This window comes from Babylonia areolata, chromosome 8 (genome assembly GCF_041734735.1).
Source record: "Babylonia areolata isolate BAREFJ2019XMU chromosome 8, ASM4173473v1, whole genome shotgun sequence".
In the NCBI taxonomy this organism is placed as follows: domain Eukaryota; kingdom Metazoa; phylum Mollusca; class Gastropoda; order Neogastropoda; family Buccinidae; genus Babylonia; species Babylonia areolata.
Genome location: NC_134883.1, coordinates 30183068 through 30205161, shown reverse-complemented (window position 1 = coordinate 30205161; position 22094 = coordinate 30183068). Strand labels below are relative to the sequence as shown.

Here is a 22094-nt window from a genome sequence, read left to right as displayed (position 1 = left end):
GCTGATGAATCTGCTGTGGTTAGTTAACTAATGCCCACACAGATTACAGGATCTTTAACGTGTGCACTTGTTTTTTTGTTTGTTTTTTGGGGGTGTGTGGGGGGTGGGGGGGGTGTCTGTATGCGCTTACACATGAGGAAGGTTCAAGCACTTGCAAGTCTCCACGTATGTCGACCTGGGAGATCAGAAAAAAAAAAAAGAAAAAAAAAAATCTCCACCCTTCACCCACTAGTGAGCATGTGAACCGAGCCGACCCGAGCATCAAACTCACGAAACTCTGGCGAGATTCCAGCACTGTAACCATCCAGCCACCCCACCTGTCTGAATTACCATTGGCATTGTTAGTCAGTCTCTATACCAGTATAATAAACTAAGCTGCTGGTTGAACAGAAGCACAGCTGAGAAATACTTTCCGTCATGTTTCGGTCTTCCCTTCGCGTGTGTATGTGAGACAACAGAGGCTTTTTTGACTCACTTGTGTAAACAAAGTGAGTCTATGTTTTAACCCGGTGTTCGGTTGTCTGTGTGTGTGTGTGTGTGTGTGTGTGTGTGTCCGTGTGTCTGTGTGTCCGTGGTAAACTTTAACATTGACATTTTCTCTGCAAATACTTTGTCAGTTGACACCAAATTTGGCATAAAAATAGGAAAAATTCAGTTCTTTCCAGCCATCTTGTTTAAAACAATATTGCACCTCTGGGATGGGCACAAAAAAAATAAAAAAGAAGCCTAATTATATGCAAACTGCATTTACTGTTATATTTATATTTTTTGTATTCTCTAAACTTGGCACTTTGACCTCTTATTCTGACACAACAACAAGAGGAGTCATCATTATCATTTTTTGTTCAAACAGGAACTTCTTTTGCTAAGCATGGAATTTTTATTTATTTTGCAAACGTTTTGGTGCAGATAGTAAAAAAGGGAAATTACTCTGTAAGTAATGCTTGGGGACTTCATTTATCACAAGTGAGTCTTGAAGGCCTTGCCTCTCTTGTTTTTCTTTTTCTTTTCTGCCCCATCATCTGCACCGTTTCAGTGGCATTACTCCCACGCCGCTCATTTAGATTCCCCCATACACGGCCACACCCGGGTTCGTCCGTCACAGTTCCAGCGTCGATCGGCAGTCCGCAGGGAACCATCGTAGTTAGGTCGCCAGGAGGCCACACTCCAGAGGAGACCCTGCACTGCTGCTGAGTCACTTCGGTGATGTTCAGTGGTGCCTGTACTGAGGCTTTTCTGTTGTCTCGTTTTTTTCTGTCAAGCACACACACGCGCGCGCGCGCACACACACACACAGATGCGTGTGGTATTTCTTGGTTTGATCGATTATTTTCTTTACCAACTTTAGGACATTTTTTTTTTTTCTTGTTCAAGTGCACTGAAAATTTTGCATGTGTATCTGTATGTCATTCACTCACATATGCATGCACACATGCACACACATTCACACATGCTGGGCCTTCTTGGAATTAACAATTGTTCTTCACAAACACTCATAACAAACATTTTGACTTGCTTTCACAGGAAGTATGTACATGTGATTACATTCACACACACATACACACACACAAACACACACACATGCATGTGCACACATACACACACACACATGCATGTGCACACATACACACACACACACACATTTGTTGTCTCTAATGTGTTTATTCATGAATAATAAACCTTCAACAAACTGGTACCTTTAAATGCAACAGTAAGTTGACACATATATATCAATTGATACATAATTATCTCTCGGAATATGGTGGTGGTGTGTGACAGATAATTAAACACAGGATCAAACCATTAAAGAAGGAAGTCATTCCATTAATAAGTTGTGGCTAGAAAACACCCAGTGCTGCTATTTCTTTCAGTTTGATCATAACGTTTGATGATGATGATAATATGGATACTTACATAGCGCCTATCCTCAGTCAGAGACAAAAGTCTGAGCGCTTTATAAACACAAAGTCATTTGCTTGACAGGCTGCCCGACTGATGGCTGCCATTGGGCACTCATCATTCGTTTCCTGTGTCATTCAATCAGATTTCAGGCATGCACACATACACACTCAGACATTTTTACGTGTATGCCATCAAGACAATGATAATAATAATGAAAAAAAAATCAACAGAGCAAACAATACAATAAATACAGAAGAAAAAAACACAAACATATGAATAAATAATCATCATCAACATGACTGACAACCACATCATCTTTGTTTCCACAGTGTAACAAGACAAAGACTAAGAAATCAATGCTGACAATAATGTTTGACTGTTCTCATAGATTATGACAAGATGCAAGAGGCTGGATGAAAATTATACTCAAATGCTTTGCTTGGCTCCTTTGAAATTCAGAGGAACAAGGTTTTGGATTTTTGAATAATAATTCTTCTCCAGTTTTCATTGTAATCTACCATTCAAACATAATGTCAATAATATAACTGAAGCGCTTTTCTAATCTCTTTTATTCAAAATAGAGAGTTTTATTTTTCGCTGGTTTGGCATGTTGTTGTTTTTAATGAGGCCCTTTTTTTGCTCACATTTGTTAACATAATACACTTTCTCAGAAATGTATATTTTAAAAAATGAACAAAAACAAAGCCAAATTATCACAACAATAATAATAAAAATCATTGTTTGGTGTCATAATTCAACAACAGGAGGAAAGTATCCAGTTTTCAACTGAAATGTACATGCTTATCCTCTGTGACCTATGATCATTCAACAATATGATGCTTTTAAGATTTTTGTATCTCTAGTTTTGTGTATGTGTGTGTGTGTGTGAGTGTGTGTGTGTGTATGTGCGAGTGTGTGTGTGTTTCGTGTGTTGATTGTGTGTGTGTGTGTGTGTGTGAGTGTGGGTGGAGGGTGTAGGTGTCGGAGTGTGGGTGTCTCTGTGCGTCTCTCTGTCTGTATGTTTCTATGAATGAGTGGTGTGTCCGTGCATCTGTGAGTGAGACAAGGGTTGAGAAAATTCCAGTTACCAATGTAGGCAAGTGTTAAAAAATTCCCCCCGCCCCTCCCACCACCATTCACACACACACATTCACATCATTCTCAGTATCGTTATTGAGTACCTGTCTCACTGGAAAAGTCCCCCCTTTCACCCCTCCCCCCCTCACCCCCCCCCCCCCCCCCAAACCCCCCCAAAAATATATCCAGTAAGCGAAATCGAAAGCACAGGTATCCAATGAAGCAGCCTTTTTATATCTTTTAAAAGCCAGCCATTACACAGCATTATAATGTGTCTGACGGAAGAGACTTAAGACTTGGACGGATCATCGGAGAGAAACGTACGAAAACTGCATATATATATATATATATATATATATATATATATATATATAAACAGATTTCCACAACTGAATTATAATATACAAGCAACAAATAAAATGTTTTAAAAAACGTATGATTTTTATAGTATTAACAACATGATAAAGTGGTGAAGTGTAAAATAATCCAATATACTAGCATGAAAAAAAAAGTAGTGAAGTATGAAATAATGCAATGTTATAGTATTGGAAAACAGTGAAGTATAAAACAATGCAGTTTTTCAAGACAAAATTTTATCTGGACACAATTATATGTGGACTTGTGGAAGCATCAAACAAAGCACATGCCTACAAACACACACACCCACACCCACACATTGACAAAAGAAAGAATGTGCGTGTCATTGTGTACCTTTCTCATTTTTACACACCTGAACTTCCACACTCTAACACACACACACACACACACACACAGAGTCCATTTCTTCCTGTACTCTCTTGTCTTTTTCTTGCATACAAATGATCAACACACACACACACACACACATACACACACACACACACACACACATGCACACAAACTGCCACAAACGCTTCCACATGGCTCACACACACACATACACACACACAAATAAATAAATAAATAAATATAAAAAAAACCCAGATTCATCATGTAAGCATCACCTTCATTATTCACCTTCATCTTTTGTGCATCAAAAGGCAACTCAGCACAGTCGTTGAGTGAAAATGACCTGCAGCAAGCAATCGTCTCATGCAAATACACATGCCTAGGAATAAAATACACTCACACTCAGTTAAGTATGTGTAATTAAAATACACTCACACTCACACACAAGTAAATGTGAAACAAAGTTTCCCTACACTACTCACTGTAATCAATCAATCAATCAATCAATCAGCTGGATACATAATGCCAATAAACAACAAAAGTGAAGTGTGATTGTGTACACCAAATAACACAATTCATGATCGTGTTACCAAGTTCACACAGAATACAACTGAGTATGATTTTAGTGAGCTACACTGACAATACATCTTGCTGCTTACTGATTGAACATGACTAAAACAAGGGAGAAAATTACAACTAAAAAACAAGGGAGAAAACTAAAACTAAATAAACAAACAAAAAGTTCACTCAAAGCCCTAACTATCCCAAGACAGTTCACAGACCTGAAAACATTTTCAGTGTTTACAGATCAGATATGAACGATGGGATTTTCATTTCTGACTAATTCATTCCTCTTTTGTTTTTGGTTTTTTTTTCCTCCCAAAAGAAAAAAAAAGGACCAAATTAAATGCTTCACATTATTTGTTTCTTTCCATGTATCTTAACATGAAAATGTGTTTCTCTACTGATAAATATGTATTGGATTGTGACTTCAGAACTGATTCCTATTTTGGGTGAAGAGAAAAAGAAAGTGAGACAAATGCTTTATGTTTCTTTTTTTTCTCTTCTTCTTCTTCTTTCTTTCTTTTTTAAATTTTTTTGTTTTTTTACTTCATTTATATTTTTCTTAATTCTCTAATGTGTTTCAAGACTGGGCATTCTTGACAATATATACAAACATTAAAAAAAATAAAAATAAAAACACGCACACAAAAAACAACAGAAAATGCTATCATCAAACATAAGAAGAAATGCGAAGACTACTAAGAGGAATCAAGACCAAAAAAAATCTGAAAAGAGTACACACACATCCAGAGAAGATGAGAAGAGAGAAAAGAACACAGAGAGAAAGAGAGAGACAGAGACAGACAGACAGAGAAAGAGAGAAAAACAAAGACACAGTGAGAGAAAGAGGGGGTGTGGGGGGGTGGGGGGAGACAGAGAGAGAGAGAGAGCAGTCAAATAAAATGTTTTTAAAAAAAATTAGAAAGAAAAAAAAGTATGTCCCCAAATCACAGGCACACAGAGGCGTGGCACAAGGAAACAACAAGCAGAGGTACAGGTGCAGAGACTCAGTCCGATGTTTCAGTACGCCGGGGCAGTCCTTCAAAATGCCTCTTTTTCTGTTTTCTGTCATTTCTCCAGGTCGCTTGGTGACATACAGGTTTCAATCTCTCTCCGCCGCTGAATCAGGCTCTGCAAAAAAAAATCCACCAAAAACAAAATAAAGAATGATAATGATGATAATAACATAAGTAAGCACTCCACCAACTAACTAAGCAATCATCTTTTCTTCTTTTTTCTTCCCCCTCTAGAACATAATTTGTCAGAAACCGTGTGCAACGTTGTTGTTTTTTTGTTGTTGTTTTTTCTTGGCTTTCTCACAACTCTACAAATTAACATCCCACCTATCAATCCCTATCTACCTATCTGTCTGGCGAAAGGAGGGATAATAATAATAATAATAATAATAATAATAATAATAATGGATACTTATATAGCACACTATCCAGAAATCTGCTCTAGGTGCTTTACAAAAATGCTTTTGTTAACATAAAACATTATATCTGTGTTACATACACACACCAAAATGTGACTACACACACACACACACACACACACACACACGCACGCACACGCACACACACACACACATATACACACACACTGTATACATACATTTTAACATACATGTGTATCTAACAGCTACCCTAACACATATGCACACATAGGCAGGCACAAACTTACATAAACACACGCACACACAATACACATTCATATACATGCATGTCGTTATGTACACATACATATGTATACACACATAGTCAAGCACAGCTAACGCAAAGGAAGTGGACCTGCCACAATTGAACTTATTGCTGAGGGAAAAGGTGAGTTTTGAGACGAGATTTAAAAGATGCGAGGGAATCAGAATGACGGAGGTTATCAGGGAGCTTGTTCCACATCTTTGGCGATTGAAAAGAAAATGATCTGTGTCCATAGGTCTTACTTCTGACGTGAGGTATCCTGAGAAGTCGAGTATCAGAGGAAGAATGGAGCTGGCAAGACAGGGTATAGATATGGATGAGTTCAGAAAGATACTTGGGGCCAGATCCGTTGACTGCAGAAAAGGTCAGAGTAGATAGCTTATAGTCTATTCGATCAGAAACAGGCAACCAGTGGAGAGACTGAAGGAGAGGAGAAACATGGTCAAATTTAGAAGCTCTGCAAATGAGGGATACTGTGCACTGTTCATAATGAGATTTGGGTTGCGGCGTATTCCAACACGAGGGCCCGTTGAATGAAAACTGTCTGTGGCCCAGTATGTTTTTGTGCAAGGGTGCATCTTTCTTTCTTTCTTTGCTTTTGTCCGACCGCTTCTACTGAGAAGGTGTCGTGAGCAGATAAAGCTGGTGATCTGCAGTGTGCGTGCATGTGTGCGTGCTGGGCAGGAGGAACATGATGAACTGTCTACCAAACTGTGTGTGTGTGCATGCATGCGTGAGCGTGCATGCGTGCTTGTGGGCGTGCATGCATGCTGGGCAGGAGAAATACGAACTGTCTACCATACTGTGAGTAAATGCTTGCGTGTGTGCGTGTGTGCATGCATGCGTGCTGGGCAGGAGAAACATGATATGATAACTGTCTACTATATTGTGTGTGCATGCATGTGTGTGTGCATGCGTGCATGAGTGCATGCTGGGCAGGAGAAACCCGAACTGTTTACCATATTGTGCGTGCATGCATGTATGTGTGTGTGCGTGTGCATTCATGTGTGCTGGGCAGAAGAAACACCATGAACTGTCTACGATATTGTGCGTGCGTGCGTGCGTGTGTGTGCATGCATGCGTGTGTGTGTGTGTGTGTGTGTGTGTGTGTGTGTGTGTGCAGGGGAGGGGTACCTGCTTGAGGGAAGATAACTGCTGCAGGATTTGGTCCTGGCGGGCTGTGGGGTGGTCCTTCACCAGACCCGGGTTCAAAATGGGATCCTGCACACAGCAACTCTGCAGGGTCAGCACGTGTGGATTCTCCCTGTCTCCCTGTCTCTATTTCTCTCTCTACCTCTCTCTATCTCCCTCTTTCTTTCTGTCTGTCTGTCCATCTGTCTGTCTCTCCATACATGCACAGTTGCAGCTCATAGCACGTACTGTCAAATCATGATAACTCACACACACACGCACACACATACACACACACATGCATAGACAGGTAGATAGACAGATATTATAGATATACATATATGATAGCAAATTCCCTAAGAAACTAATTGTCCTTCTTTCTTTTTCTCTCTCAAAATTTTGCCCACAGGGTTTCCTCAAGAGAGTGTCTTGTCTGTGATGTAATCATTGTCAAAAACATAAATCATCACTCGATGTCAGTATTGATGTAGCCACAGAATAGTTTTCAAAATATTGAACTAATAAATTTATGTATGTATTCATATACAGAAGAACATCGGTTCAAAAACGTTACACATACTACAAAAAAACGCAAATATCATTTTATAGCCTGCAAATATTCTTCTCCTCAGAACCTGCCATCCTAACGGTGTAATGATGCTGAAATAATAATAAAAATAATCATCATCATTATCATGATGATCATATTTGTAATTGAAGCACCATATATGTATACTATTCATACATACCAAACACACATACACCATCAGCTCAAAATGATAAATAAAAGTAAGCAGGGTGAAAAAACAACAAATGTGCTTAAAAAAAAAAAAAAGTGCTCTTCTCTTTAAAGAGCATTACTGTGAGTAAAAAAAATCTCAGTTGTTATATAAAAAATTTAAAAATTAAAAAAAAAAAAAAATGCTGCAAAAGACATTCAGGAACCAAACTCGGAAAGCCTACACAATGAGATAAATTTCAAGACTTCTTAAAATCAAAAAAAGAAAAGAAAAAATAAATCAAAATGAAGGAAATAAGTATTACACCACTGTTCAATCATCAAAACATATGACAAGCATTATATTCTCAATGGGTTTTCATACTCATATCAAAGGCAGACAAAGAAGAAGAAAGACAAAAAAATTATGGAAATGAATTCTGTGAGAATGTCTTCTCTTTAATCCAAGAATGTCTTTTACAGTAAATGAACATATCCCTTCTTCAAAATAAACATATTTCATGTCAGCTGCATTCAAACAAGCACTTCATAAAAAAATAAAAAAATTTAAAACAAAAACAAAAAAACAAAAAAACTGTGGTCTTCGCAGAAGAAGACACACTGTTTTATGGACAGTAAAACATGAAACAAAACAATTCCTTGACTTTTAGATCTAGTCACCAGTATGTGAGAAGGAACATTAAACAAAATTACTCCTTGACTTCCAGATCAAATGCAAAAAACACTGAAAAGCACACTTCTAATAGTTCTAAAAAAAAAAAAATTTAAAAAAAAAAAATTAAAAAAAAAAAAAAAATATATATATATATATATATATATATATATACACACACACACAAATGCAAAAATTCATGATCCTATCAATTACTCACCTATTGATAGGCACTTTTGTACATATGTATGATTTCTATAAAACAATTCTAAAAAAAAAAATCAATAAATAATAATAATAATCATAATTGATAATAATAATAATAATAATAATAATAATGTACATTTATATAGCACCCTTTCTCTCTAAGAGCTCAGGGTGAACTTTACATGAAAGAAAAATATTACAAGTTACATAAAACAATCATGACCACTCTTTCTCAAAAACCCCTCCCACCCTCGCCCCCCAATCACACTCTCCCTTTCCCACTCTACATACATCCAAAGTGAGCTGACATGGGTGGTGCTGGAGAACAAGGAAGCTGAGAGTACTTATAGATAGATTTTTAAAAAGATGAGTTTTTAGTGATGAGCGAAAAGCAGAAATAGAATCAGATGCACGGATATGATGAGGAAGGTTGTTCCCCGACATGAGGAGCAGCAAAGAAAGAATGTTCAACATAGGTTCTTGTATATGGGCTTGCAGCAGCTCTTCTTCTAAAATCTCAAACTGAATCATCCACTGTCAAAGAGTAAATGGGTGAGAATTCCGGACTTATTATGTTGCATTCAATGATTCAAAATAAATAATAACAAATATCAACACATGTATGTATGACTGTCAGGCATGTCTGACAATGACCATCAGAACAGCAGAGGTGGCAACTGCTGTCACGACTATCTGGGCTAGAATTCCATTATGGAGGTGAGTGTCTTGCCAAAGTTACATCCCTGCTCTCTGCCAAGGAGGTTTTACGACAGTCAGCAGTAAGATGGTCCCCAAAGGCCAACTAGCCTCCTAATTTGAGAGTCATAGTCCTTCACAAAAAAAAAGAAAAAAAAAGCTGTAAACGAATTCCAATTGCGATGGAGAAAATATTAATCATACATCTCTCACTTTACTGTTGGCCCATCTGTAAGATTATGTCAATCTCTGATATGAGCAGAGTGTGAAGAATCAAACAAAATTTCATATAAGCTAAGTATATAATTTCATGAAGTGCTTTCTTCAGCAACATCTTGGTTTCACCAATTTCTGCTGTTACAGGAGTCTCAAGGCAGGTGTCTTAAGCATGAAGGATCTGACACTGACCACGGAGCAATGACCATGAGCAAGAAAACAAATCTGTATGGCACTAGTCACACATTCGTAACACATTAATCGTAACAGGCACCGTGGCAAAGTCCGTGGCAAAGTCGTTTCAGTGCTGGACTTCTGATCCAGTGTTCACCAGTGATCAGGGTTCTGGGGGCCCTGTTTCGAAATGTGTTGTATCCTTCGTAAGAGGCACTTTAGCCGGATGTAAATGGGTATCTGACTTCGATTGGGGAAGGTTAGAACGATGGAAGGAGAGGATTGTGCCCTGCCTTCCCGAGCCAAGCCCTGGACACAGTGGATATGAATTCAATGCACCACTGGCTGTAAAAGGTTATGGGACCTTTAACCACAACGCTTTTAACTCACCACAGATTGCAACACTCAGCGATCTGAGAAATCACAACCATGTCACAGGAACTAAAATATGTGGTGGTTACTTGCCATCGTAACATCTGCCTCGCGCCTGCCTGATCTGTCTGAAAGGCAATGGTGGGCCAAAAACATTCTGAATCTCTCACTTTTCAGAAAAATCAAATTACTCTGAGAAACTGTCCAGACTTTTCTTCTGTCCAATAATATCACTTCACCAATGCTGGAATGACTAAAGAGCTTTTCTGTTTTTTGGGTTTTTTTTTTTTGCTTTTTCAGTTCTGCTGATGTTGGTTGACCCTCTTGACAACTGCAACGCTGAAGCTGTCATAACTTTGGAAACTTACCTGCCTTGTCTGCTACCTACAGTGACACGGACACAAAAACCTAACCTTGCTGATTCCCCTTGCTCAGTAGCTCACTGGAAGCTCAAGAGCAAGTGAACAAGACAAAAAACAAAAAACAAAAAAAACACACACACACACACACAAAAAATGAAACCAAGGTAAAGTGAAAAGGCAAAACAAAAATCTAAAATAAATAAACCCAAACAACACTGAGGCATGCAGGGGAGCGCAATGAGAGACCACAGCAACTGGGGAAACGTCGCAGTGAGAAACACAGCAACAGTGGAAATGTCGAAGTGAGAGAGACACAGCAACAGGGAAAACGTCGCAGTGAGAGACACAGCAACAAGGGGGAACCAGTCAGCCACAACGCCTGCTGCGCCTCACCTTGACCCTTGCCGCTGCCGGCTGCCGCTGCTCGTCCCTGTACATGTCCAGCTGGTTCCCGTAGTCGGCCGGCCGCAGGTTCTCATGGTAGTGCTGCCTGGCCTGCTTGATGCGCGTGTTCTCCCGCGACAGCTGCACGGGGTCCTCGGCCTTGGAGGGGTCAAGGACATCATTGGTGCGGGTGAAGGGGATGAAGTCCGTGTCCCGGGTGGGGGCCGCAATGTTGCCCCGCTCGTCCAGCGTGGGAGAGAAGTGGCGGGGGGGGTGGTAACTGTGGGGCTCAAGGTCGTTGTCAGCATCATCATCATAGTCTCTGGCTGGTCTCTCCCCCCTCCCTGCCTTTCGCTTCACGGCCGGAACTGGTGGGGACCGGCTGCGAGGGCTAGGCCGGTACTTCCCCCCGTTGTTGCGGTTGATGGGAGGGGAGCGGGACCGACGTGATGACCGCCCCTCTCCCCCATTGACCAGCGACCTGTGACCCTGCCCCACGCTAGGACCACCACCGCCCCCCTTCACTGCCGCTGGCTTCTCTACACCATCCAGGAAATCAGAGTCCCCGTTCACCACCAGCTCCTGGGTGGGGCGGGCCTCCCTCTCCGTGGGGATTACCTGCTTGTTGAGCTCCACCAGGTACTGCAGCTGCCTCTCCCGCCGGGCGCGCCGCTCCTCGCTCTCCTGCCGCCTCTGCTCATAGAACAGGTCCTTCTCCGACTGCTTCACCGGCGCCTTCTGCTTCGGGTTCTGGTAGTTCCAGGTGGCTGGCTTGTTACCTGAGTCCACAGAAAGGACAGAGCCGAATAGCTACATATGAAAAATATCATCATAAAGATGACGATGAAATGTGGTTTAGTGGTACAGCAAGGACAGAGCAGGGCATGCCACATCTCAGCAGAACAGCTATATAACAAATTATTATAAAGATGATGATGAGCTGTTGCCTAGTGGTATAGCAAGGACAGAGCAGGGCAAATCACATCTCAACAGAATAGCTATATATATATATATATATATATATAAAGAAATCACCATAAAGATGACAATGAAATGTGGCCTACTGGTACAGCCAGGACAGAGCAGGGCACGTCACATCTCAACCGAACAGCTTCATACAAAAAAAAAAAAAATCATGACACAGATGACGATGAGCTGTGGCCTAGTGGTACAGCAAGGACAAAGCAGGCACGTCTGACCAAACATCTCCACAGAATACCAACAAAAAAATAACCAAAAAGATGACGATGTCCTTGGGATAATGTCCCATATATGGACAGGGTTTTTTTGTTTGTTTTTTTTATACTTCACCCCTCTACTAATCCTTGAGGTGGTCTGTGCGGAAGTCATTCAGAGGAGACGATAAACCGAGGTCCCATGTGCAGTATCCACTTGGTGAAGGTAAAAGGACCCACAGCAACAAAAGGGTTGTCCCTGACAAAATTCTGTAGAAAAATCTACTTTGGCATTAAAACAAATACACTTCCATACAGGGAAAGGTACACAAAAAAAGAAGAAAAAAAAGGGGTGGCACTGTACTATAGCAACTTGCTCTCCAGCCTTAATTTCACACAGAGGAATGTGTTGTGACAAACAGTAATACAACTGACATCATCATAATAGTAGAACAGCAGCAGCAGCAACAGTTGTATATGCGATACTCTATCCCTAATCAGCGTTGGTCATATTTTCTCCCCCTTGCAAAGGATCTTTTCTTCTCACTCAACATGACATGACCCACACGGAACACAAATTCAACAAAGTCAGCACTGCCAGTTACGATAACAAGTAATGACTAACGTGCATAAAAAGCCGATTCAGACTGACAGTCAACATCACAAACTCTGGATTCACAATTATACAGACACAATGCTGACAGGCACTGCTGGCATAGCCTTTCAAGACTGAAAAGATATAAGACTGTAATGGCTTTTCTAATATCGTTCACCCTTCCTATACTGGTTGGTGGTCTTGTGATTAAACAGCAGAATGCACTGTTTAAAAAAAAAAAAAAAAAAAAAAAAAAGGCAACTGGTTGGTGTTGGTCTTGAAATAAACAGCAGAATGCACTATATGTATTTAGAAGAAGAAAAAAAAGAAGGAAAAGTCAACCGGTTGGTGTTGTCCTTATAAATGGACAGCAGAATGCATTCTATTTAGAAAAAAAAAAGTCAACTGGTTGTTTTGGCCTTATAAATGGACAGCAGAATGCATTCTATTTAGAAAAAAAAAAAGTCAACTTGTTGTTTTGGCCTTATAAATGGACAGCAGAATGCATTCTATTTAGAAAAAAAAAAAAGTCAACTGGTTGTTTTGGCCTTATAAATGGACAGCAGAATGCATTCTATTTAGAAAAAAAAAGTCAACTGGTTGTTTTGGCCTTATAAATGGACAGCAGAATGCATTCTATTTGGGGAAAAAAAAGTCAACTGGTTGTTTTGGCCTTATAATGGACAGCAGAATGCATTCTACTTGGGGAAAAAAAAAGTCAACTGGTTGTTTTGGCTTTGTAATAAAACTGCAGAATGCACTGTATGTATAAACAAAAATTATATATATATATATATATATATATATATATATATATATATATATATAAAAGTCAACTGAACAGACAGCAGAATGCACTGTATTTTTAAAAAAAGTCAAGTGGTTGGTGCGACTTTATAATAGACAATAGAATGCACTCTATTTATTTTAAAAATTTTTAAAAAGTCAGCTGGTCGGTGTTGGCCTTATAATTGACAACAGAATGCACTCTATTTATTAAAAAAAGAAAAAGTCAACTGGTTGGTGTTGGCCTTATAATAGACAGCAGAATGCACTCTATTTATTAAAAATAAAAAAATTTTTTTTAAAGTCAACTGGTTCAGTGTTGGCCTTGTAAAAGACAGCAGAATGCACTCTATTAAAAAAAAAAAGAAGCCAACTGGTTGTTCTGGCCCGATAATAAAAATGCTGAATGCACTGTATGTAAAAAACATATTTTAAAAAAGTCAACTGAACAGACAGCAGCATGCATTGTATTTAAAAAAGTCAAGTGGTTGGTGTTGACTTTATAACAGACATCAGAATGCACTGTATGTAAAATGGTCAAATGGTTGGAGTTGGCCTTATAATGGACATTAGAATGCACTGTATTTAAAAAAAAAAAAAAAAAGTCAACTGGTTGGTGTTGGCCTTGTAATAGCAGAATGTACTTATGTAAAAAAAAAAAAAACCATCTTTAAAAAGCCAGCTGGTTGTGTTGGCCTTGTAATAGGTAATATACAGAAGATTGTACTGTATGTAAAAATGTTTAAATATTTTAATCATAGTAAACAGAATGCACAGGCTTTGTAAGAGACAGCAGAATGCACTTCATGTATGAAAAAAAAATAGGAAGCCAACTGGTTGGTGTTGGCCTTGTAATAGGTAGGTAATATACAGAAGATTGTACTGTATGACATTGGAAAAAACCTTAGAATTTTTTTTTTTTGTGTTTTTTTTCAAAGCTAGCTGGTTGGCGTTGGCCTTGTAACAGACAGCAGAATGCCTTGTAGTTAATTTCTTTCTTTTTTTTTCTTTTTAAGGCAGTCTTGTTACCTCTCTGCTGTTTCTGTGGCTTCTCTCTGGTCTGTTTGGAAGGCGGCGGTTTCCCTCTCACATTCTCTGCCGGCTTCCTCCTCTCTGCGCTTTTCGTTCGCCCGTTTTTGCTCTCTTTCTTGGTGGTGGGTGGTGGGCGGCCGCGGAACTCGATCTCAACTTCGCTCATCTCTTTCCTCAGTGCGGCTTCCAGCTGCTCATCTGCTCACAAATCAGAACGGCAAGAGTCAGGATGCATTCTGTTTTACTTTACTATTCACGGAACCGTTTTAAAGACAAAAGGAAAAGGACCAAGCAAGCAAGAGAGACACACAGAAACAGAGACAAGACAATGACTGAAAAGAGAAACAGATGGACAGACAGGGAGTTTATCAGCTCTTTTACTCAAACAGCTCCCTCCACCCATCCCCGTCTCTCTCTCTCTCTCTCTCTCTCTCTCTCACTTACTTTCTGCTGCAATGCACTCATTACACCATTCATTCAGTCTGAGTGATATCAACGGACCTGGCCACCCCTGACAAGACTCCAGAGCAGAATCTTCATCATTTGAGTGCAGCCAACCCAGTGTCTGACAGCTGCAGCACCAACACTCAATTTTATCTTCGCAAGCACTTTGAAAAAATGAAGAAACTTGATAGCGTTGCTGCTTCCCAATTAAACAAGCTTTTCACGTGTGACAAAACATTGTTGAGTGGACACTCAGTGCACAGAGCATGGTTTGAACTCATAGACAAAAGTCAAATACATTAGTATTCTTTGTGGTCTACATGTTGTGATGCCTGCTGACTCCAAACATTGTTATTCAAACATCACCCTCATATCACATTTCCTCAACACACACACACACACATACACACACACACACAAACACACACACACACACGTGCGTGCGTGTGCGTGCGCATGCAAACGCGCACACACACACACACGAACACACACAAAATTCACCCCCGACCCCCACACACACCAGTCTGGGTGGCAAACTCTCGCTGGGGGGAGAAGGGGAGGGCACGGGTGGGAGGCTGGCTGGGCTGGCGGAAGCGGCTAGGCGTCAGCACCCGGTTCTCCGTGTACGGGTCATGGGCAACAACACCAGAGGCGGCGCCACTGCTGCCATAGGCCTGCAGGTCCTGGCTGGTCTGCAGACTGCCACCAGAGGGGAGCACCCCCAGCCCAAGCCCTCCAAGGCCTCCTTCCGAGGAGGCCCTGTAGGTGCTGGGCACGACCCGGGGAGACACGCCCACCCCGTGGATCTCCCCCCTCGGGGATGTTGCCGCCCCCATCGTCAGTCCTCCCGGCACCAAGGAGGAGGAGGCAGCAGCGTCCAGGGAGGTCTGGTGCGTTCTGGGGGTGATGGCTGCTGCCACAGAGACAGACCAGGGCACAGAAATGCCAACATAAAGACCAGCACAAAAAGCACATATTAAAAGCACCAGCACATATAAAGTATCCATATTAAATCAAATCAAAAAGATCAAGAACAACACTTTTTTTTTTTTTCAAACATAAAAATCAGGCTATTGAGTGCATAGTCATATAAGCTGCATCCCCTAACTTTAAACAAACAAAAATCTCGGCATAAGCTGCAGTTATCTTAAGTCTCAAAATCAGCCACAGAGAAAAAGTGAGGAACTTAGCAATGGCCAGCTCGATCGCTTTCAGTTTGAAAGCTGCACTGTAAGCAGTGCGCTGTGTTTTTGGCATGGTGGAAGTTGTCTGAGCAAGGGTGATCAAGCAGCAGTGCAGGGTCTCCTCTGGTGTGTGGCCTCCTGGCGACCTAACATCGATGGTTCCCTGTGGACTGTCGACGCTGAAACTGCGACGGACGAACCCGGGTGTGGCCGTGTATGGGGGAATCTAAATGAGCGGCGTGGGAGTAATGCCACTGAAACGGTGCAGATGATGGGGCAGCAAAAAAAAAAAATAAAAAGTGATTAACTGAATGCTTCATATGCATCATGAGGCCATAAAGAATTTGGAGGGGAAAAAAACATGAACAGATAGCACTAACTGATTTTTACAGTGAGTTTTGAATTCACAAAGAGTCAAAACCAGTTTTGAAACCAAACGTAATTTTAAAAACAAGACTGGAGACTGACAGAAACACTTGATCTAACCTGAACGTGTCATCAGGGGAAAACCCACAACATGGAAAAATCCACAAACAAGCCACGTCACTACTTTAACCACAGGGGGTCATAGCTGAGGGAAAAGTTGTGGCTAACAGTCCAGATTTTACTATAATCGAAACAAAAAAAAAGTTTGTTTATGAAATTCAGTCCAGGAACTCAGAGCTAAGATGAGCAAGGTTCTGTGTAAAAAAATCTTCCTTTTTCAATTTTTTTTTTTTTTAATGTAGTTAACAATGGGTTTGAGTCAAGCTAGACTGAGCTGAGTTAGGTCTAGACAATGTGTTTTCATCAACATCATCCTGCCAAATAAAGTTGTGTTTTCTCCTCTTCCTTCCACACAATGCTCCCCCCCTCCTCCCTCTCCCTGCCCTCCTCTCCCCTTCCCCCTCAAACAGATACAGTCAGCATGGGAGGTCTGTTCTACAGATGTGCATCCACACAATGTTTTGTTTCCAGGCTGACATTTGATTCTCATACATTTTCATTTTCACATCATAGAAAAGAGTCTACATTCTTCTACTTTCAGGAAAACTGAAAGCATGCTGTCAAAATCTATCATCACTGAATATATATATACATATATATATAGAGAGAGAGAGACAGACAGACAGACAGACAGAGACAGAGACAGTGAGACAAATATCATGTGTTATTGTAACAACAACAACAAAAATGAACACCTGAATCAACAGTAAATCTTATTTTATAAAATAAACACATCTGACAAAACACGTTCACACGTAAAACTCAACACCTCTCTCTGCCCGTTGTCTTTTCTTTCACTTATGGGTTAACACACACCTTCTCTCTGTCACTCTCTGAATACACACTCATTACTCTCAGGCACATGTACACCTGTACAACATACACACACACACACACACACACAAAATCAAAACAAAACAGTGCTAGCAGTCTATCAGTTAAAGAATGCATGTCACCATTCACATACGTTCACTGTCCTATCCTTGGTAAACAAAAAACAAGACTCTGTCTTGAGTGAACCTGAAAACATGCAGTCAAAAAACACAAACAAATATTCACAAGTTTAACATAAATCAGAAAACAACGCCAGAACCAACACCTACTGGAAGCATTCCTCATTTTGTACATGCAACAGTTATCACAAATCGTTCGCTCTCTCTTCCACTCTCCATATCCTCTGCCACCCTTTCTCACAAGCTGACACACTATCTATCAACCCAATAACCTTGAGTATTTCTTTCTCTCTCCTTCTCTCTCACTCCCCACTTTCATGACCACACAGTATGACAGTTTGTGTGGTCCTGCAAACATCCAGGTTAAGCTTATTATAGAAAAAAAAATGTATGTGTGTGTGTATGCGTGTGTGCGTTTGTTTGTTTGTTTGTTTGTGTGTGTGTGTGTGTGTGTGTGTGTGTGTGTGTGTGTGCTTGTGCATGCATGCATGCATGCTGTGTGTGTGCACTTAAAGGCATTCTCAGACCACTGAACTCATGAATCACAGACCACAGTTACCGACTCATGTGGGCATAGATTCTCAACTTGGACACAAAACCAGGGGTGGGTTGCATGAGTGAACTTAGCAGCGCAAAGTTTGCTTATCATTAGGAAGGTTCCTAACTCCACGGTAAATAAGTGGAGTGATGGCCTAGAGGTAACGCGTCTGCCTAGGAAGCGCAAGAATCTGAGCGTGCTGGTTCGAGCGTGCTGGTTCGAATCACGGCTCAGCCGCCGATATTTTCTCAGGTCCTGTGTGCAGCATGCACTAAGCGCATGTAAAAGAACCCACTGCAACAAAAGGGTTGTTCCTGGCAAAATTCTGTAGAAAAATCCACTTGGATAGGAAAAACAAACAAACAAAAAAAACTGCATGCAGGAAAAAATACAAAAAAATGGGTAGCGCTGTAGTGTAGCGACGCGTTCTCCCTGGGGAGAGCAGCCCGAGTTTCACACACAGAGATCTGTTGTGATAAAAAGAAATACAAAATACAAAAAATACAAAAAAAATACAAAATTCCACACAGTTTGGAACATCCTCAACACTAAGCAAACTTAGCACTGCAAAGATCACCTCATGCAACCCGGCTCAGGTCCCTAACTTTAATAAGATCAAATCAAAAACCATGCTCTTTAAGTTCTGATAAGCATAAATCCTAAACGTGCAGAGTTTATAAGGTGCAGAAGGTAAGAATGCTTGCTAGTGAGCCCAAATTACTAATGCATTAGTACAGTCACTGACAGATCTTGCTGCAATGCAAATGAATATCATGTGCACACACACACACACACACACACACACACACACTTATACGCACAGCCCATTTTATAACTGACATCACCGCTGTGTCCAATATCAATGATACAATGTTGTCACTTTTTCTGGGTCCTCTCAAATACTTTGAAGGGCTAAGGACCTGTGATCCAAAATACGAATACTTTGGCCACAAATTGTGTTATCCCTTCTCTTCCTGTTCATTTTTTTAATTATTTGTTTTTGTAGTTTATTGTTGTTGGTGGTGGTGGTTTGTTTTCTTTTGGGTTTGTTTGGGTTGTTTTTTTAATAAATATATACTTTATGAAAGTGTTCAACAAAAGGGGAAAGGGAAAAACTTTAGTGAAAAGCACCACACACACACACACACACACACACACACACACACACACACACTCACACATACACAACACACACTCACACACACACACAAACAAATGTATACACACACATACACACACACACTCACGCACACACAAACAAACATAACACTCTCACACACAACACAACACTCACACACACAACACAACACACACAAACACAACACACAATCAGAACTTAATCAAAAAACCCACCCACAGATATCACTCAAAACCAAGAAGACAAAAGGGGAAAGGGAAAAACTTTAGCGAAAAGCACCACACACACACACACACACACACACACACACACTCACACATACACAACACACACTCACACACACACACAAACAAATGTATACACACACACACACACACACACTCACGCACACACAAACAAACATAACACTCTCACACACAACACAACACAACACTCACACACACAACACAACACACACAACACACAATCAGAACTTAATCAAAAACCCACCCACAGATATCACTCAAAACCAAGAAGACAGAATCATCACAAGACACAAGGGTTTGTTTGTTTTTTTAAAGAAAAAAAGAACAAGACCAAAAAACACACCCAAAAAATAAGCTCAGAAGCAAGCATGTCAGAACCTCTCCGGCAACAACTTCTCTCAACAAGGGGGGGAGTGGAGGGGTGGGGGGGTGGGGGGGGGAAGAGAACAGCTCAAGCAAACCATGTCAGAGGCACAAGGCACGAAATGTTAGTTTTCAAAGTCAAAACAAAGTGTCAACATACTCCCCCCCCCCAACACCCAACCCCACCAGCACCCCACTCTCCCCAACCCTCACAGTGCCTGCTGTACCTCTGGGGCCAGAATAGGCCGCCGTTGAGTTTCTGGAAGCATGCTGTCCTGGTTCTGAACAGACCAGGAAGGGAAAGGAAAAGTCACTTAAGTCACCGGCAAGCCCGTTCAATCACAAAACAAGTGTATTTGTGCATTATTACAGCCTTTTATTAGAAATAACATTTTAAAACATAATGAAAAATAACAATTACAAAAACACCCTATCATATCATCCTTCTTTTTTTTTTTCTCCCCACCATCTTTCTGCTTAAATGGTGCAACACTCCATGCAGTTTTAAGATACTAGCAGATGTAAATCGAAATTCACAATATAGACAGAACAGTATTATTTTGATTAAACAGCATTACTTATGTATTCTTTTTACAGACCCATATAAAGAAAGGACAAAGAAACAAATCATCACAAATGCCCCGGGAAAAACAACAACGACAACAAACATAAAACCTTACCTACAGGTAATATAAAAATAAGACACAGAGACCAGGATGAATCAAGACTTAACAACTATTTGAAATGACACAACCTCTTCTTTACTCAAATGCTGCAGGACAAACATAAAGAAAAATGGGGGTGGGGTGGGAACAAAACAAGAACCAGCTCGCAAATACATAAGCTCGAGATTGACAAGTCGAGGCCAGCATTCGCCTTGAAATGAGAGGTAAAATATGGAAATACCTCTCAACGTCAAGAAAGGAAGTGTAATGACGAACATCAAAACACACAACAGAGAGTGGTGGCAAGTTTCAGTTTCAGTTTCAGTTCCAAGAAGGTGTCAAAGGATGCAGACTGATCCACAAACGCTACAACACATCTGCTTGAAAAAGAAAAAAACAAAAGAGCAAACGCCTGACCTTCACATAAATCCAAGGCACCAGTCAGGGCATTGAGAGAATACCCTAGTTTTGCATGAGAAAACGACGGGCGCAATAGCCGACTTTCAATCTGAGGGTCCCGGGTTCGAATCTTGGTAACAGCACCTGGTGGGTAAAGGGTGGAGATTTTTCTGATCTCCCAGGTCAACATATGTGCAGACCTGCTAGTGTCTGAACCCCCCTTCATGTGTATACGCAAGCAGAAGGTCAAATACCCACGTTACAGATCCTGTAATCCATGTCCGCATTCAGTGGGTTATGGAAACAAGAACATACCCAGCATGCACACTCCCAAAAACGGAGTATGGCTGCCTACATGGCAGGGTAAAAACGGCCATACACGTAAAAGCCCACTTGTATAAATACGAGTGAACGTGGGAGTTGCAGCCCACGAACAAAAAAGAAGAAGAAGAAAAAAAGCATGAGAAAACATCAACAGAAAACAAATGAAAACATATCTAACAAAATAAATAAGTCAGTAAGCAAAATACACTGAAACATAAGATAGTGAAAGACACACAGACAGACAAATGGTAGCAGAGGTAAAGCAGCAGACAGACAGAAAGACAGCCATAAAATGAAACAGAACAACTGAAACAAAATGAATAAGTAAAATACACTGGAAGTTATGTAGATAGGTAAATAGTAGCGGAGGTCAAGCAGCAGACAGACAGACAAACAGAACACACACCAACGGTGGCTGACCCTGTTAGTGTGCCCACAGGCAACAGACACACAGACAAAACAGACATCAGTGGTGACGGCTGACCCTTGTAGTGTGCCCACAGGCAACAGACACACAGACAAAACAGACACCAGTGGTGACAGCTGACCCTTGTAGTGTGCCCACAGGCAACAGACACACAGACAAAACAGACATCAGTGGTGGCTGACCCTTGTAGTGTGCCCACAGGCAACAGACACACAGACAAAACAGACATCAGTGGTGACGGCTGACCCTTGTAGTGTGCCCACAGGCAACAGACACACAGACAAAACAGACATCAGCGGTGACAGCTGACCCTTGTAGTGTGCCCACAGGCAACAGACACACAGACAAAACAGACACCAGTGGTGACGGCTGACCCTTATATTGTGCCCACAGGCAACAGACACACAGACAAAACAGACACCAGTGGTGACGGCTGACCTTCGTAGTGTGCCCATA

The 22094-nt window shown here is 40.9% G+C and overlaps 1 protein-coding gene across 5 annotated transcripts in view; it reads right to left on the bottom strand.

Annotated features, from left to right (window-relative positions):
- Positions 1 to 1642: 1642 nt before the first annotated feature.
- Positions 1643 to 22094, bottom strand: part of LOC143284725 (uncharacterized) — a 44363-nt gene continuing 23911 nt past the window's right edge. The window contains exons 17-22 of one of the 5 annotated variants that reach the window (XM_076591668.1): positions 20051 to 20104; positions 15437 to 15829; positions 14470 to 14670; positions 10894 to 11663; positions 7086 to 7172; positions 1643 to 5382 (exon numbers count right to left, since the gene is read on the bottom strand). In XM_076591668.1, the coding sequence (XP_076447783.1) occupies positions 5320 to 5382; positions 7086 to 7172; positions 10894 to 11663; positions 14470 to 14670; positions 15437 to 15829; positions 20051 to 20104 (1568 nt within the window). In that variant the 3' untranslated portion in view covers positions 1643 to 5319. The remainder of the gene's footprint in view (positions 5383 to 7085; positions 7173 to 10893; positions 11664 to 14469; positions 14671 to 15436; positions 15830 to 20050; positions 20105 to 22094) is intronic. The other 4 variants (XM_076591672.1, XM_076591669.1, XM_076591670.1 and 1 more) reach the window with 4 other exon arrangements.